At 51.7% G+C, this 15,682-nt stretch overlaps 9 protein-coding genes across 9 annotated transcripts; 4 read left to right on the top strand and 5 right to left on the bottom strand.

The window, feature by feature from the left end:
* Nucleotides 1-327: 327 nt before the first annotated feature.
* Nucleotides 328-1,267, top strand: BJY04DRAFT_178404 (uncharacterized protein). The gene has a single exon (XM_073709734.1). It carries the CDS (start codon nt 650-652, stop codon nt 1,040-1,042), a length of 393 nt encoding a protein of 130 aa, XP_073575854.1. The 5' UTR covers nt 328-649; the 3' UTR covers nt 1,043-1,267.
* A 12-nt stretch (nt 1,268-1,279) lies between these two features.
* On the bottom strand, nt 1,280-2,725 carry BJY04DRAFT_178403 (uncharacterized protein). The gene is made up of 3 exons (XM_073709733.1): nt 2,057-2,725; nt 1,466-1,998; nt 1,280-1,400 (listed from the first exon to the last, which is right to left on the bottom strand). Exons 1-3 carry the CDS (start codon nt 2,698-2,700, stop codon nt 1,303-1,305), a joined length of 1,275 nt encoding a protein of 424 aa, XP_073575853.1. The 5' UTR covers nt 2,701-2,725; the 3' UTR covers nt 1,280-1,302.
* An 855-nt stretch (nt 2,726-3,580) lies between these two features.
* Nucleotides 3,581-4,370, top strand: BJY04DRAFT_178402 (ankyrin repeat domain-containing protein). Its single transcript, XM_073709732.1, has one exon. It carries the CDS (start codon nt 3,688-3,690, stop codon nt 4,162-4,164), a length of 477 nt encoding a protein of 158 aa, XP_073575852.1. The 5' UTR covers nt 3,581-3,687; the 3' UTR covers nt 4,165-4,370.
* Nucleotides 4,371-4,665: 295 nt separating this feature from the next.
* BJY04DRAFT_213576 (uncharacterized protein) lies at nt 4,666-6,018 on the bottom strand (the record flags this gene model as incomplete). The annotated part of the gene is made up of 2 exons (XM_073714935.1): nt 4,666-5,513; nt 5,562-6,018. 2 exons carry the CDS (start codon nt 6,016-6,018, stop codon nt 4,666-4,668), a joined length of 1,305 nt encoding a protein of 434 aa, XP_073575851.1.
* Nucleotides 6,019-7,398: 1,380 nt separating this feature from the next.
* On the bottom strand, nt 7,399-8,752 carry BJY04DRAFT_213575 (uncharacterized protein; the record flags this gene model as incomplete). The annotated part of the gene is made up of 2 exons (XM_073714934.1): nt 7,399-8,216; nt 8,266-8,752. 2 exons carry the CDS (start codon nt 8,750-8,752, stop codon nt 7,399-7,401), a joined length of 1,305 nt encoding a protein of 434 aa, XP_073575850.1.
* A 528-nt stretch (nt 8,753-9,280) lies between these two features.
* BJY04DRAFT_213574 (GNAT family N-acetyltransferase) lies at nt 9,281-10,189 on the top strand (the record flags this gene model as incomplete). Its single annotated transcript, XM_073714933.1, has 4 exons — nt 9,281-9,314; nt 9,362-9,576; nt 9,724-9,838; nt 9,888-10,189. 4 exons carry the CDS (start codon nt 9,281-9,283, stop codon nt 10,187-10,189), a joined length of 666 nt encoding a protein of 221 aa, XP_073575849.1.
* An 897-nt stretch (nt 10,190-11,086) lies between these two features.
* On the bottom strand, nt 11,087-12,241 carry BJY04DRAFT_213573 (uncharacterized protein; the record flags this gene model as incomplete). The annotated part of the gene is made up of 1 exon (XM_073714932.1): nt 11,087-12,241. One exon carries the CDS (start codon nt 12,239-12,241, stop codon nt 11,087-11,089), a length of 1,155 nt encoding a protein of 384 aa, XP_073575848.1.
* A 400-nt stretch (nt 12,242-12,641) lies between these two features.
* BJY04DRAFT_229240 (protein kinase family protein) lies at nt 12,642-14,124 on the bottom strand (the record flags this gene model as incomplete). Its single annotated transcript, XM_073719019.1, has 2 exons — nt 12,642-13,458; nt 13,560-14,124. 2 exons carry the CDS (start codon nt 14,122-14,124, stop codon nt 12,785-12,787), a joined length of 1,239 nt encoding a protein of 412 aa, XP_073575847.1. The 3' UTR covers nt 12,642-12,784.
* Nucleotides 14,125-14,464: 340 nt separating this feature from the next.
* Nucleotides 14,465-15,338, top strand: BJY04DRAFT_213571 (uncharacterized protein; the record flags this gene model as incomplete). The annotated part of the gene is made up of 2 exons (XM_073714931.1): nt 14,465-14,694; nt 14,750-15,338. The coding sequence occupies 2 exons, from the start codon at nt 14,465-14,467 to the stop codon at nt 15,336-15,338; spliced, it is 819 nt and encodes a 272-aa protein (XP_073575846.1).
* Nucleotides 15,339-15,682: the final 344 nt, after the last annotated feature.

Here is a 15,682-nt window from a genome sequence, read left to right as displayed (position 1 = left end):
CCAATCATGCAAGGCCGAAACTGAGTCATGTTCCCTGTACGTCGGAGTTGTTCCAAGTTAGGATCCCTGTTGTTGCCCACGAACTCAGCCTCTCACAGGGCTGCGATCGGATATCGTTGGGATCGACAAGCCCAAGACCTGGGTTCTTCCGTACCGTGTGCGCTGGGCATTCTCCCAGGCCTATAGTAGAGCCGTACTGCCTTGGTACAATTCTTGTACGCACTAGAAAACAGCGCAGGGCACCGCCGCTATCCTCATCAGGAAAATGTGCTGGACACCAACTTCGGCTATCTGTTAAAGGGCGAGAAAGCAACAGCCATGAGCAAAGTGGTGAGAGCCCGGTGGCCAGGCATCCCGCCAAACATATAAGTATGGAGGTATCAACCATCACAATCGACATCTAACAGCAAGACGATCTTACTCAGGAGTGGCCTTTTCTGCATTTCCAAGAAACCTTTCGGCCAGTGTGTCAGTGTTGATTGGACCACCTCCACCATTTCACTTCAGATCCCGCCCTGATCTTCGAAATGCCCTTCCTCACCAAACTATCCTGCTTTCTCGCAATCCTCTCCCCCCTCATGCCAGCAAACAGCTACATTGTCTCTCTCTTTAAAGAGCAGAACTGCGAACACGAAGATCTCGGGGCCGAATGCGGCGACATCGACGAGCTCACCTGCTGCGACGCACCCAAGAGCCGCCTATACGTCTCCGTCGATACAGTATTCGAAACTACGACTCCTGCGGCCTTGTTATCGGCAGCACTCCGAATGAATGCGTCAGCATTGACAGCGGGGTGGAAATGATTAGTGGTGGCAGTGTTGTGGGGATTGCAATGACGCCGAAGGCCACGGGTCGGGAGCCTATAAAGCACGTTACAGCGGATACTTGGTTCTACCGAAATGGCACTGCAAGATATACACTGGCTATTGATAGTGATGAAGGGAGGGAGTTTGATGCGCTGCATGGGAATCGGGATGCGCAGGTTGAGTTTATTGTTCGGGTTGGGAAGATCACGGAGGTGGGTGCCAGTGATCAACTATGATATAAGCGATATTTCGCATTGTAGATATGTTTGCTGTACATATGACGCTTGTATCCAGGCGACAGTTCGTGTTATCCTCTGCCATCTTGACACCAGAGAGTCTTTATTGGTGTAAAAAGAACAGGGCATGGCGGTACGAGCCATCTCTAAACCTTCATCTCCTAAAAGACCGTATAGTCGCGTAGAGTCAGATACAGGCCTCCACACTACTAGCGACCTGTAGCGTAGTACCCTGCTATACCAAACACCAAGACACAGCGTTATTGCAATTTGTGCAAGAGATGCCAAGCTGTGAGGGCATGGACCTTGGTGACATGGAGGAACTCGTCTACAGATGCCGATTCATCCACACCCGCCACTGTAATTGAGGTTAGCATCGCTATAGCCCAGGACTATCCTAAGTAAGCGCTTGAAAGAACTCACTGGTGAACGGATTACATCCATAAACATAAGCCGGAATCCCCGCATACCGATAATGCTTACAGTCCGTCGCGCCCATGGAAGGAATCATAACGGGACGGTCTCCACCTGCGCTCTTCGCTGCGTTCTTTATGCACTCAATGATGGGATGATCGATAGTCGAGAAGCTAGCTGGATTGCTCGCGGCTTCCTGAGTGGTGATCTCAATTGTGGCGTTCGGATGCTTTGTAGCTAGTGAGTTGATGACCGCAAGAACATCCTCGGCGACAAGGCCGATCGGCAGCCTGATATCTAGCTCGAAGGTGCACTGATCAGGGATCATGTTGACTTTCACGCCGCCGTTGATCGTGCCGATGTTGACGGTTGGCTGCGCAATGATTGTGGATGTCGCGGGACCCATGGCCTTGTCGACTGCGGCGAGGACTTCGGGGTCTGTTAGATAGCGAGCAATCTCCGGGGGTGGATTCGGTTCAATAGATTCGACTGCCTCCACGACGCTGGCTAGAAACTCGGTCGCGGTTCGGATGGCCCCTTTGCTGTAGGTAATGAGATTCTGCCTCCCACCGCGCTCCCTCGGTAGGTGCAAAGACTGACCTCAGGTTCAAGTACGCCCCATGTGCACCCTTCGTCCGCACACTTCCCTTTAACCTCAGCGTTCCCTTTTCTGAGAATCGAATGGTATGCCCCGACGGCTCAGCACTGAGCATGACATCCCCTCCCCACCGCGCCTTATCCTGCTTGATCAGGTACTGCGTTCCCCATCGTCCGCCCGTCTCCTCATCAGAGACTGCAACCAGCGCCACACTGCCCCTTAGGTGCTCCCTCTGTGCATAGAGAGCAGCATAGGCAATGACCAGTGACGCAGTACCGGATTTCATATCGACGACGCCCCTTCCGTGGATCCGACCATTAGCAAGATCCCCAGACCACGGGTCTCGCGTCCAGTCATTTCGGGTGTTTTCATCGACGGGAAATACATCGATATGGCCATTAAGCACGACGCGGGGACCGGCACCTGCCTTTCCTTCGAATTCAGACACAATATTAGGTTGTCCTGGCTGGGGTTCGATGATGCTGTAGGGGATGCTGATCGACGAGAGGTAGTCCGTCAAGACGTTTGCTACTGCAATGGTATTCCCTGGTGGGTTGGGTGAAGGAGCTTGCACGAAGGATTGTAAGAGGCGAATCTGCTCGTCTTTGGTAGACTCGAGAGAACTGATGAGGTCGGTTCTGGACATGGCGGATTGGCTGCATCAACGTGAAATGGAAGCCAGGAAGCCAGCTGTGCGACTGCCGTCGATTGTTATAACATGCACTCTGCTGTTCTTGCAGTTCAAAGTATGGATTGTTGTGACTCACATCTTCATTTGATCATCATTCGCCCGATATTGCGGGGAGAGTTGGAGACGGGGATGACGTCAATCTGTCTGTCCATCGCGCGTTCGCGTGTAAGTAGGTTAGGTAGGGGTAGCAGTCGATCCGGTGCGTGCTATATAAGGAATATTGTGGGTTGCAGACGGAAGAGTTGAGTGCAGGTAAGAGAGTTGAAGCTGAAGGAAGGGTGCAATCTGTCATCAGCTGGTGCAGGAGCCAAGTCTCACTTCCATCGTGCGCCAGCCATGCTTCCTCTCTCTTCCAACAATCGAGAAAGGCGTTTTACTGTCTTGTTCATCTCCACCATGTTACTGGATCAACTACCAGTCGAGCTCCTGCTAAATATCTGGCAGGAAGCCACTTCAGCTGAGCCCCTCTGGTCCGAGCGCGACATGAGTGCCTTGCTGCGCACTTGCCGTCGACTTCACCTTACTTTCGAAAACCAGTTTCTCAGTTATACAGCCACCCATTGTCCAGCACCCGCTGCCACCGCCGCAGGGAGAAATGGACACCTGCAGATCCTTCAAAAACTAGCCGAGTATGGAGCCAACCTCACGACCGACCCGATAATCACGCCTCTTTTTCAAGCTGCCAAGAACGGGCAGACCGCTGTCGTGGAGTATCTGATTAGCGAGGAGGTGGATTTGGAGATGCGCGACCACAGCAACCGCACTGCACTATTGCTCGCAGCGGAGCACGGACAGAAGGACAGCGTCATTCGTCTCGTCGATGCCGGCGCCAGTATTGACGCGCTATGGCAGAACAATATAACTGCTTTGTCTTCTGCAGCCCTGGGTGGGCATAACGAGATAGTGCTATACCTCCTGGACAAAGTGACGAGCCCAGACCAAATGGGTTATGGGCCCTTTTACGCCCTCAACGTGGCAATCGAGGGTGGCTGTTCGGATGAGGTGATCGACTTACTGCTGAGCAGGACAAGCAAAACCCAGTTCGACCACGCGTTCGAGTTCAGTTTGAACTGCCTCGGGACTGCCGCCCGGGTGGGAAATCTTCGAGCAGCCCGGAAGTTACTCGATGCTGGTGCGGATGTCGATTACGAAGACACCGGGATGGCTCTCATCATGGCTATTCGGTCTAACGATAAGAGTATGGTGCGGCTGCTGCTTGATGCTGGGGCCAGCATCGATAAGAGGATTGGCAAGGAGCAGGATACGCCGTTGGAGTACGCGTTGAGATCGGGATATCATGACGTTTTGGGAGTCCTTTTGGAACATGGCACGGTAACAGAAAAGGCGCTCAGACTAGCGGTCGACAATGGCGTCTATGACACTGTCAAACAGATGGTAAATACTGAAGATATCTCCTAGAATGAGATGAGGATTGCAAGTATGCTCGATACCTGCTCGGCGACTACATTCCTATTGATTTACTGGCTTACTGTCTCGCTTTTCGGACTGTTCTTCTGTTTCAACCTGGCTCTGCTGCAGACAGATGAAACTCTGCATGCTACTGCAGCAGGCAGGCGCTCATAATCCCAAACGCTAGATGCAGGGTTTTATAGTTCTAATGCACCCAAGCTTGATTTAATTCACTGACTAGGAACAAAGCATTAAAACACCACGTAAGGATTCCATCCATTTCCACATACATATCCTATCTATCCATATAAGTTGCACTGTGCAAGCCAAACCAAGTAGCACAACATAGCGTAGCGCCTGCCTCTACGTTCAACCTTTCCAATCCCCCCCTTTCCTATGCTTTACCTGCACACAGATTACTCTTGCCAATTCCCAAGCCATTGCCTATACTATCTCAATCTACCACCCTGTCCTTCTTCTTCCTCCGTCCCAACCCACCAACCAACCACCCTACTCAACAACCCACCCCCCAAGCTTATAGTCACAACAAGCACACCTCACCGGAAACTGCTTCATGACATGAACAGCCAGTCTAACAACCTTGACCCTCCCCATAAACGCATTCTCCCATCCATGCGGCAGATCCAGATCCGCCTGTTCGTATTCCCCAGACGAGATCGGCGTCGCAAAAGTAATGCAGCGCAAATTCGGAAGCTTCTCAGCCGAGACGAGCTGAGCGAGCTGAGTCAGAACGACTCGCTCAACGTGCTTGAATGTGGAGTGTTCGATGTGAAAAAACGTTAAATCCCTGAGACTAGCCGGGAACGGGATGGGGGCGAGGCGGGTGAGGTTGTGGAACTGGCTCCTTCGAGGCCCATTCACGGTCTCGTCCTGTTTGGTGGCCTTGTAGTTTGGAGGCAGGACGAGTGGTGTGATTGTGAAGCTCTCGAGGGCGGCGAACTCGCTGAGGTCGAAGGAGGCACAATGCTCGTACTTGAAATTCCAGAGGCCGAGTTCGATGTTTACTAGGGATGCCTTCTGCACCTCGAGCGCTTGGATGTAGAGGTCGTGCTTTGTGTCTGTGAATTCGGCCTTCTCGAGCTGGCGCTTGCCGGCCATTGTGAATCGGGTGAGGGCGCGTGGGAGCGAGACGATCTTGCGCAGTGTGGCGGCTGAGATGTCGGCGCAGAGGAGCGCGAGGGTTTGGAGGGGTGTGCTGTGTACGAGGTCGTCTGTGTATAATGGGAGGTTGGAGAGGGTGCATCCGAGGATGGCGAGGTGGCGGAGGGTCGGGTGGTGGAAGATTATGGAGCGATCAGACAGGTCGTAGGAGTCTACGCTGGAGAGAGAGAGATTGCCTGGGAGAGTCGATTAGATTTGGTGAAACTGGTTGGGAGGTGGCTTACATGACTCGAGCTTTGTCAGGGCCGTGGGTTGCAGAGGTGGTAAGTACAGGGTGGTCCACTGTGGCATTTGCTCTCCAAGGAACTGGCCGTGGGTGGATGTGTAGCAACCTTTGATTGTGAGATGCTTTAGGTTGCGCAGCTGTGGTATGACCAGTCCAAGACTCTCGGCGTAGATTGTGTCAATTGTGTGGTGGTCGTGGACGCTTAGGGACTCGACAAGCTTCCGTAGCTGAAAGTTATTGGTGATAGAGATGGTAAACGACATGCTTCGGTCAGGGCGGAGTTCAACGGTGTTGTAAAGAGACCTGGCTGTGATACTCCTCATATGATGGCAGGTTTGGTAAAGGTGCGAGACGGATGTGGTGTCCAGGTTTTCAGTGATTCTCTCGATGATGTTACCTGGCAGGCGGAGGATGGGAGGAGGTAGGGCCAGCGTGAACGATTGATGAGGAGGCATCCTGGCTCGCAACAAGCAAGAAGCACCCGATATCCTTGATTCTGGATGATAGGGAAAATAGATCAATGGGAGAAGTGAGGACTAGGAGAAGGAAATCGAGTACGATGCTGGTCTGCTTTTCCAAGATTAAGCTGGAAGAGAATAGCAGGTTCACTCTGTAAGTAGGAGTGAATCTGCAGGTACTTTCATTACTACATACACATTTTTTAACAGGCAATAAAGCTACCCCTCCTGTTCCATACCACAGAATGCATCTGCTGTTGTCTTATGGGTATTTACCTGGTGCGTGATCTGATGCTTGTCTAAGACACTCTACCCCGTTACTCGATAGCGCCTATATATCAGACAGTCAATCACGCTCTCTACTTGTTTCTGTTGCCATCTGACCCATCTACGCCAGTCCCCTGCCCGTCATAGAAGGTTCCTCCCCACTGCCCCTCTACTGTGAGGCTAGTTAGGAACCCAACAGACACAATAGTAAAGCTCATCATTCAACCCGGCATGTACAAAGACCACCACCTGCACTCAAACACTCAGCAAACCCCCGGACCTCGAATCCGACACAGGTCTATCCTATATGACGCTTTCTCCCCCCTTCCCACTTTTCCACTTCCATCTCTAATACCACACCAGTCGTCCGAGCAATTCCACTTCGCTGCAGCTACGAGGGTGCCAGGTTCACTATCACTCCAAACCTAACCCCCGAACCACTGGAGCACCTCGTCAAAATTGAAGCAGACTTCTACCCTCTCAAGTATCAGCAAACTAGCAGCGGATACAAACATTTACCTCACCAGGCAGTCCGAGAACTATGGGCGCGGAGAAAAAGGGTCGGATACCGACCAGAGGACTTGCGCGGTGCAACCTTTGTGATGAAGATTTCCTTGGACGGGCTGAAGGGATAGACAGAGAGGGTTAGAAAATGTTATCGACAGTCGAAGGATGCGAAGATACAGAGGCTATTTGATACGAGGACCGAGAAAGCAGCTGTGATAGAGGGAGCAGTCAAGGGTAGTGTTTCCGGGGACGTGGACGGCAAGGGTGGAGGGGTTTAGGGGCCTATTGGATGCTGGTTCAGATTCCCATAGGAAGGCTGGAGATTTTCGTATATGGTTGCTTTGGATATGCTGGGATTGAACTAGAGCTGTGATTATGCAGTTGGTGACACGCGTTTCAGGGAAATTGTGTAGTTTAACCGGACCTGACAGGTCATTTGAGGTTTTTATATTGCTTGAATTCCAACACAATCCACGCGTATTCTACTCGTCGCCTAAGCTAGCACAGAAGCTCCTACCGGAAGCAATAATAGATAATAAAGATCGCTATTAAAGAATCCATCACCATATAACACCACTTGCATCAATTTGATTCCAAGACCAGTCAAGGCCCCTGCGGTAACCCGTGGTTGGGATAACGTCGACCAGCCAAACTATATTCGCAACACTCGCAGTCCAGCGGAAACCTGCCACCAGACACAAGATCCTGGAAGGTGACATTTATGGCGCTGTTCGTAACCGCCTTACTAACGTCCTCGCTGGCATCCTCGACAGACTCCGCATTCTCGAATATGATGTCCCGAAGAACAGGAAGTGAATCATCACGACGCCACAGACCGATTGTTTCTACCAACATGTTCTGCACGTTGACTGGGATGGGTCCATCTACGTCGCGGAACGTTATGCGTTCGATTGTTGGAGCGAGAGTGTTCTTCGCCAGAGAAAGTTCCTCGTATTCCATCCCATCATTAGTCACACCGGTCAGAACCCGAGGGCGAATTGTAAGCTCGCGCAGTTTGGTGAGCTTGTGAAGATCGATAGGGTCATGCGATTCGTCGATCTCATACCAGAAGTCGACATCGAGGTGTGTCAGAGATTTATGCTGCTGTTCCATGGCGTCGATGTACGGTTGGCGGTCGAATTGCACATACTTTGGCTCTAATGGGAGTGTGCGGGTTGCTCCTTTCATTGTGAGGGACCGAAGGGCTGCCGGCAGGGAAAGCATCGCCGCAAGTGTATCAGCGTCAATGTCACAGCATAGGAGGGTCAGGTTTTCGAGAGGCGTGCTGTGGCTCGGACCATGGAATTGAAAAAGCCCGGCGATCGACGCGCCGAGGATGGAGAGTGATTTCAAGCTAGGGTGCGACATAATGGGATCGATCTCGATATGCCACAGTGCGACATCTCCTAAGTTGAGATTTACTATAGTAACGTCAGTGAGGGATCAAGCGTAGAAAGTGGTGCAGCATACATGTTTCCAACTTGGTTAGAACAGCCCCCTTGGCCGCCTGTTTGAAGAGAGTATCAAATCTAGCATAGGCTCCGTTATATATTCTCTGGTGTCGCTCGTGGCAGCCAGGCTTGGTGAAGGGATGGTCAGGTCCGCAGCCCTTGAGGACAAGGCGCTTCAGTTCCTTGAACTTGCCAATTGTAGGAGCAAAGTTCTCGGCAAACAGAGGCTGGAAATCCTGTAGGTCATCCAAGGCTACGGTGTGGTGATAGACAACAAGAGACTTGACGAGGTCTGACAGCCCAGGTGCCATTTGGATTGTGTCGCGAAAGGGGCGTGTCTGGTGGTTTTCGAGTAGTAGGTCACCGTATAAGACCGGTCGTCCGATCTTGTGGAAAAGTTGACAGGTCTGAATCAGATGAGAGAGGGACAGTGCGTCATCTTGCAGCTCCTTAACCACCATATGGAGAAGCTCCAAGGGTAAACTGAGAAGGCTGCGCTGATTCATCTTTTCGAACGTTACTCGGACGATTGTTAATACCGAGCAAAGGAGAGAAAGAGATGGATCAAAGAAGACGAAGAAAATGAAAGGGGCAGAGGGATGAGGATGTTTAAATGCCATTCATGACAAAGGTTCACTACCGAGTAAACCTTTTGTCAAAGGAAGTTTCACGAGACAAAGCATGCCGAAACAATGTCTGCAAGACAGAGCCAGAACAACCACGGGACAGGCTTGCTTCTGACGACTGTCTTCAGACTCAGCCAAGGTTCCATCGGAGACTTGTAAAAGCATGTTTCCTATGCTCAGTGCATTGTGTATGAAGAATCATAAGCTGGCTTTGTGTAGACTCCATGACAGAATGATCGTTCTTTCCTCTGTTTCTAAGACGAGCTGAGCACGCCACCAAAGTGGAAAGAAGGTTGGCTGGTCAAGACGGTCTACTACCTACACGTTCCTCCTTTCCATGCCACTGATTTCCCCTCCGGACATTCTCTCCGAAACAGATTTTGCTTCGTGGCAGCCTAAACCATCCACATGCCTCACGTTTCCATCACCTCCGACACCTGGAGTACGCCATCTGCCTTGCGTCATCATCAGAACTCTAACTGCCTGCAGATAACCTAGATCCCGCCTCTGACCTCCTCGGCCGCGTATTCGATCGAGATCCTGTCCTCCGGTACATGCTCTGCAACCTCTCCGACGAAGAATACCAGGAATACCTACAGCGATACTGGCGCGGGCTGTGTCGAGCGGCTTTTCTCAATGGCGGTGTGATCTCCGAGGCAGACGGCTGGAAGTCCACGGCGGTGGTGCTGCCCCTAGGGAAGTCGGTGGATAACCCGTGATGATCATACCGGCTGCGTTCGGCTTGCTTGGTGTGTTGTGGCGGAGTGGAGTGGCTGGAATGATTGTAAGGAGCGTCCCAGTGGGATGTCGCGCGTACCCATCCTGGTGTACCGTTATCTAACGAGATACAGCGGATGTTGGGTGAATACAGTGGGAGAACGAGCGCAGTCAAGAAGAAGGCGTTGGGCAAGCAGGAGAACTATTACGTTTTCGCGATCGGGACGGAGTATGACCATCAAGGGAAAGGTACTCCTCGCCCGCCGCGGCGTCGCATACCATTGATAACACGGTACAGGCTTCGCGAAAGCTCTGATGCAGGCCGTCCAGGAAGATGCGTGGAAAATGGAAGTGCCTGTCTGGCTCGAAGCTACCACGGAGCGGTCTCGGAAGCTGTACCTTTCGCTCGGGTTTGATGACGTCGAAGAGATAACACTGGGCAAAGAAAGCACCGCGGAAGATGGAACGATGGAGCATGGAGGACAAGGAGTCACAATGTGGGCGATGGTCTGGTGGCCACAGCCATGTGCAATGAAAAGGAACGCACACAGGGGCGGCATCGCAGAGCTCGACAGTCCTAGTCCAACATCTCGTAGATAAGGCTCGCTTTCACCTTGTTGATCTCAAATTTCCGGTCATCGAACCGCAGTATCAATATATGATATACTATTCTTCTCCCGGTGGCTATGACTCCATCTCTGCAAGATGAATATATCCACAACCCCTAAGCAACGAAGTCTTGAAACAGTATTCGGTGGCGATATCAGGCATATCTATGGTAAAAACAGATCTTTCGATATATCCTTATCCTCAGCTTCACCAGCGGCGCCAATCAGAGTCGCAAGAAACAGGTAGAAGAAACCCACCCCCATCCTGCTACGGCTGCGCAATTCCTGCGAGAAACCAATGTCTCCCACCATTCCCTCGGCGAGCACTGTACGTCAAGATATTCAAACATGCTGCATGACAATCAGAAGAGTTATGTCCACACCGGCACCCACCAAAAGCCATCATTCTACCGAGTATCTGTGCCCGTCGCAGAAGTCGTCCGTGTTGGAGCCACCGCATGTACGGTTGAACTCGCATACCGAATTCATTTCCTGCGAGAGGAGCTACATGTATGGAGTGTGTGTATACACCAATTCGCTGCTGGGCATCGCTTGAGGGGCGGAGTGATATCAGTTCTTTTGTTGATCGCGTGGGCTCGCTGCCATGGCCTGTCCGGCTTTTTTTTGCCGCGGATCTTACCTAGGTGGTATGTTCATGCGGTGAAGTCGTATGCAAGGTGGGAAGTCTATGGAACGATTGGAGAACGGAGGTTATATACTGCACCAAGCAACAACTGGCCTTGATGATGTGGTCGAATGGTGGATTCTGTGGGATACTTAGGTAGGATGAAGGGGAGAACTAGCTGTGATGGTGTCTTTATTGTGCAAGGAAAGTCCGTCGCATTCTTACTAGGAGATCTCGCGCGGGTTGTGTCTGTCGGTCATGAATTTAGCCAGTAAGCTCTAAGAAAACTCTCTCGTACGCGTCCCTGTCGTTCCTCAATCTCTTCCCTGTGTGCAATTCCTCCATATCCGTTGCGCTATCCGACCCGAGAACCCATTCAGGACCAGTGCGACCAGTGACAACACCTAGTAGGATGCCAGCAAGAAGTCCAATCATCATCGACCCGAATTCATTGCTTGCAGGGCACAGAAACGGCCGGCTCCCAAAGGCAAGAAACTTCCGGCTCTCTGCGTCAGAAGCCGATCCTTTCCTCCAGCGTGCTGGGTTAAACTGCAATGCATCCGCTCCCCAGACGTTTTTGTCGAGTTGACAAGCCTCTATATCCGCTGCCACCGTTGTGATGGAGTCGTCATCCGCGAACTGGTATGCGCGCCGGATTCGTCGTGTTGGCGGGTACAGGCGAAGGGCCTCCTTGACGAGTAATTCCGCTGATATACCATCTTGGCCAAGTGCTAGCTTGAACTGTGTTGGTGTGGGAGTCTGAACAAAGTCGAGGAGGGCTTGGTGATAGTCGTCTTGGTTGAGGATCACGAGGAATAATCTGAGTACAATCCGCCAAAGGGTTTCGAAGCTGGGGAGGATCAGGTTCAGCGGATTTGACTGGGGATCCTTGACGAAAGCCTCGACTTCATGTTTCCCGAACACGGCGGAGAGTCGTTCTTTCAGGATAGAATTGTCCTTGAACTCCATAACTTCTTCCCTTGCACTTTTCATATCCATCCAAGATTTGTGTATGATGTTGCCGAGATCAGAAAGGCGCTTGTTCTCAAGATCGATACCCTCTCTCGTCTTGAAAAGCATTGTCAGCGACGCCTTCAGCGCCAGGGCGCGTACCAGCGGTGCCAGTGGTACTCGCCTCCGCCTGACACCCCGGTGAATATCCGTCAGCGCCCAGTCCATATTCAAAAGCATGCTTGAAAGTGTGCGTGAGAGACCCGTCGAGTCTACAGCCGAGGTGGTGATGAGACCGCGGACGTGGCGGACAAACTCGTTTGCAGCAGGTGCATTGTCGGTTGTAAATGCATTCTGGACGCCAAATGCTCTTCGGAGGGCCTGGTTCGGCAGGCCTCTGGCCTCGTGCTGGGTAAGTTGGTTTGTTCTGGTATCAGGGAAGCGGTCGCCTTGATTATCGCCACGCATTCTCGCGGCGTTTTTGAAGCGGTTTCTTCGACGGCTGACGGACGAACGCGGCGGTAGAGGAGGATGAGGATAATGAGAAAGGACAGTCGCGGGGTGGTGGTGGTTGAGTCCATGGCTGCAACTGAGAGTTGTAGAATGTTGAATCTCGTAACACAGCAAGTGTTGTCTACAGTCAGGTATCAACAGGCATCAAGCGCGGGTGCAGTCAATAAAGACACTCCCTATGTGTTATCTGGCCAATAGAATGCATTGTCTTCACCTGTGTTTCAGTCTCTCCAAATCAGCAAACGTTTCCGGATGTGGTCTGTAATTATAGACAATACTCTCTTTTTGTATATATTTTCTTCTAAGGGGAAAAAACAAAAACAAAAGCAAAACAGGAACTACTTCTTAACAAGATTGCAGGTGGACAGGGCAGGTAGAAGTAAACGAAGGAACAGCCCAATAACAGAAACAGACAGCAAAAGACAGAACGAAGCATTATCAAAAACCGATGAGTCGACAGAACAAGCCTTAACCCCCCAAAGGACATGGAAATCAGAATCAAACGCCGTACCTGGCCATCAGCGCATTAAAGTCAGCATCCTGGAGAAGCTGGGTTGCAGTAGGGCGCTCCTGCGGGCGATAATGGAAGACCTTGAGCATGATGGTTTTCACAAGCTCTCGCTCTTCAGTGTCCACTTCGGGGCGAGAGTATGCAAGCCGTGCATCCAGGCCATCCGTAACACTGGACTTCTCACTTTGATCGTACCAGTCGTCACGCGCTCCACCACGAGGAAGATATCGCCCTTTCCAGTCCTCTGGCAGTGGGCCAAAGTACATGAGATAGCCGGAGATGATCCCACCAGTACACCAGGTCGGGAAAAACCTATGACCGACATAGAGCATTGCAAAGAGCGTCATGTAGCTCCACATGTCGCACGCAAACGTTGGGTGCATGCCATGCAGCCGATCTGGGGAGCAGAATTCCCATGGCGGATCGCCTGGCTGCATCTCGCTTTCTCCGAGAACAGTGGCATGCCCGAAGTCTCCGAGGTAAAAGTCCTCCGTGCGATGGCTTTCGGGGACTTTCATTTCGTAGACGAGGTCGCCCCGCTTGGGGAGATTGACGAATCGTATGGGTGTTTTGCGTGGGCGGCCGAGGGCTTCATATTTGGCTTCTCTCGAGAGGTCGTGCGTGGGAGCCATTCCCCACATGCAGTTACCGTCGTTCAGATCTAGAGAAATTCCAATGGATTTTAGTGGCTGAAAGAAGGCTCGATGGATGCAGTGGGTGTTAGGGGTTGAAAGAAGGCTTGGTGGCTGGATATATACTAACCACGGTGCACGATGTCGGCTTTGTGCAGAGCCTCCAAGGCCATAAGCAGTTGCTTTGCTGCAAACATGCGACTCGCAACAGGCATACCTTGCATGGCTTTGAATGTCATGCATGGACCTTTTAACGGTAGTACCAGGATACGGTGCCGATGACCCTGCGGCGCCACGATCTCAAAAGTGTTAATGTACGTGACCAGATGGGATTGATCCTGTACTAGATGCCGAATCTGGTCGTGCTTCCGAATCTCTCTCTCCGACCCCTCGCCTGATCGGAGAAACTGCACGGCCACATCCTTTTTATCCTGAAGATCGTGAGCCATCCAAACCGTTGAGAAACCTCCGAAGCCAATCTTGTGCTCGATCTGGTATCTTGCCTGGATAACCTCTCCAATGAAGACGGGGTAGAATGGTCTGTTTGTTTCCTCAGTGTTGTAATCGGACCAAGGCTCAGTGATCTCTTCAAGATCCTCCACGTCGCTTACGTCGGTCAGGAAATCGCCGAAATCGGATTCATTGCCGCCCCCATCCGCTGTCGAGTCTTCTTCGGTGGGCAGAATGGCGGACATGTTGGTGTCAGTCATTGGGTTCGCTCTGGCAACTGTAAGGAAAAGAAGAATGAGACATGTGCAAAGGTACAGCCTTAAGAGGATGTCTCGAGTCATCGAGGGTGGGATCAAAGGAATCGTCCAGTCTTTGTTCGTCCTATCTTAAGATTCTTTGTCTCCTTGGCTCTGGCTCTCATGTGGCAGCTGGACGTGACTCCTGTCATGAGATTCTTCAAAGACACCTACCTATCTTCAACTTTCACAAAGCCCAAGCTGTTCCAGGTAGCACCCACCTCCCTCCTCGCAACCAACTACATCGTTGCTATCTCTTCTCATTCTAGCCACTCATCTCCATTCCAGCATGCCCAACCAACAGGTGCTTCCTGACCTGCCAGACGTCTTGGGCCTGCCCAAGGACGACTGGGAGGGGAGATTGAACCATGTTCACGTCCGGTGGAACGCAATTGCAAGGGAAAGGCTTACCGACGACGTGATCCATCATAAGATCAGCTTTTACAAGGCCAAAGCCAAAACGGAGACCATAGCCTCCCAGGTGGGCATAAAACTGAAAGAGCCAAGAGTCAGGATCTTGTAAGCACCTGCCGCCAAATCCACATCAAACTGGCCAGCAAACTGACTTGAACAGAGCTTCATTCCATGAGACCTCCACAGACGCGGCCACAGGCGACAAGCAACCTCACCCTTGTCATTGCACATTTGAATCCCGCCCTGGGCAGTTCAAAGTGCACGTTTACGTCACAATCGATCAAGGCATTTGTGTCAGGGATATCCAAATCATCGGCATAAGCGTAATGAAGTACCAAATTAAAGAGATCGACCTTCAACTTTCATGCGGCACATACCCCTTATTGACGGAGCCTGCAGACCACCCGGAGCCTGCCAGTGAGACACCTGTTGTCCTGTCACGGCTCTCGTGCTATCTTTCCGGTGTCCTCTCCGCGAGATTCTCCCCGGCCCATAGACACGGGAACAGGGATAATGACAGGCCTCGCCTCAGGTCATTGCTGCAGTTTGCGTCTTTATCAAGCTTGTACCACAGTTCCGATAAGTCCGACGCCCCAGTCAAAGCCACACAAACCCATGCCCTCCAATACCCCCGGATTCGCACCCCCGTCTTCCCGCATCTTCAAATTCTTTCTGCTCACTCCTTCCCAGGTCCTGGAAGCCCAGATTCCCACCAAGCATGCCTCTCCCCCATGCTAAGACCACTTTGAACGACCGCGCGGTAGGCTCTTTGGTTGAAGTCCACACATTTTCGCCTGGCTGTTGGTTCATTCGGTCTTTGGCGGTTCAATGGCGGCAGTAGGATGCCCTCATCCACAGCCCTTTTCCAGCAAACAGTCAGCCTTATCTTAACTTTTCTTTGACTACAACATGGGTTTTCATAGCACTGTTTCTGAGCGATTCGCTTTTCTTTTCTGTCTCAAATCTCCTTATTACGAAGCGCTCTCGCGGGAGGATGTTCGAGCCCATCGATACCAACGTCTGTTTCTCTCTGTGTTTCCTTATCGTCTCGTGCCATTCACCAGGAAGCTTGACGCGGGTGACTAGGCTGATG

Source organism: Aspergillus karnatakaensis (assembly GCF_047715665.1).
Source record: "Aspergillus karnatakaensis strain CBS 102800 unplaced genomic scaffold BJY04scaffold_4, whole genome shotgun sequence".
Classification (NCBI taxonomy): Eukaryota; Fungi; Ascomycota; class Eurotiomycetes; order Eurotiales; family Aspergillaceae; genus Aspergillus; species Aspergillus karnatakaensis.
The sequence above is the reverse complement of the archived record's forward strand: the minus strand, read 5'-3'. Positions and strand labels throughout refer to the sequence as shown.

What these genes read in the sequence shown, in the direction of transcription:
- BJY04DRAFT_178403 (XM_073709733.1), bottom strand. Translation starts at nt 2,700, where the DNA reads ATGTCCAGAACCGACCTCATCAGTTCTCTCGAGTCTACCAAAGACGAG. An exon ending in GGGGCGTACTTGAACCTGAG is followed by an intron (nt 1,999 to 2,056) that starts GTCAGTCTTTGC and finishes CATTACCTACAG; the next exon opens with CAAAGGGGCCATCCGAACCG. An exon ending in TGGATGTAATCCGTTCACCA is followed by an intron (nt 1,401 to 1,465) that starts GTGAGTTCTTTC and finishes CCTCAATTACAG; the next exon opens with TGGCGGGTGTGGATGAATCG.
- BJY04DRAFT_178402 (XM_073709732.1), top strand. Translation starts at nt 3,688, where the DNA reads ATGGGTTATGGGCCCTTTTACGCCCTCAACGTGGCAATCGAGGGTGGC.
- BJY04DRAFT_178404 (XM_073709734.1), top strand. Translation starts at nt 650, where the DNA reads ATGCGGCGACATCGACGAGCTCACCTGCTGCGACGCACCCAAGAGCCG.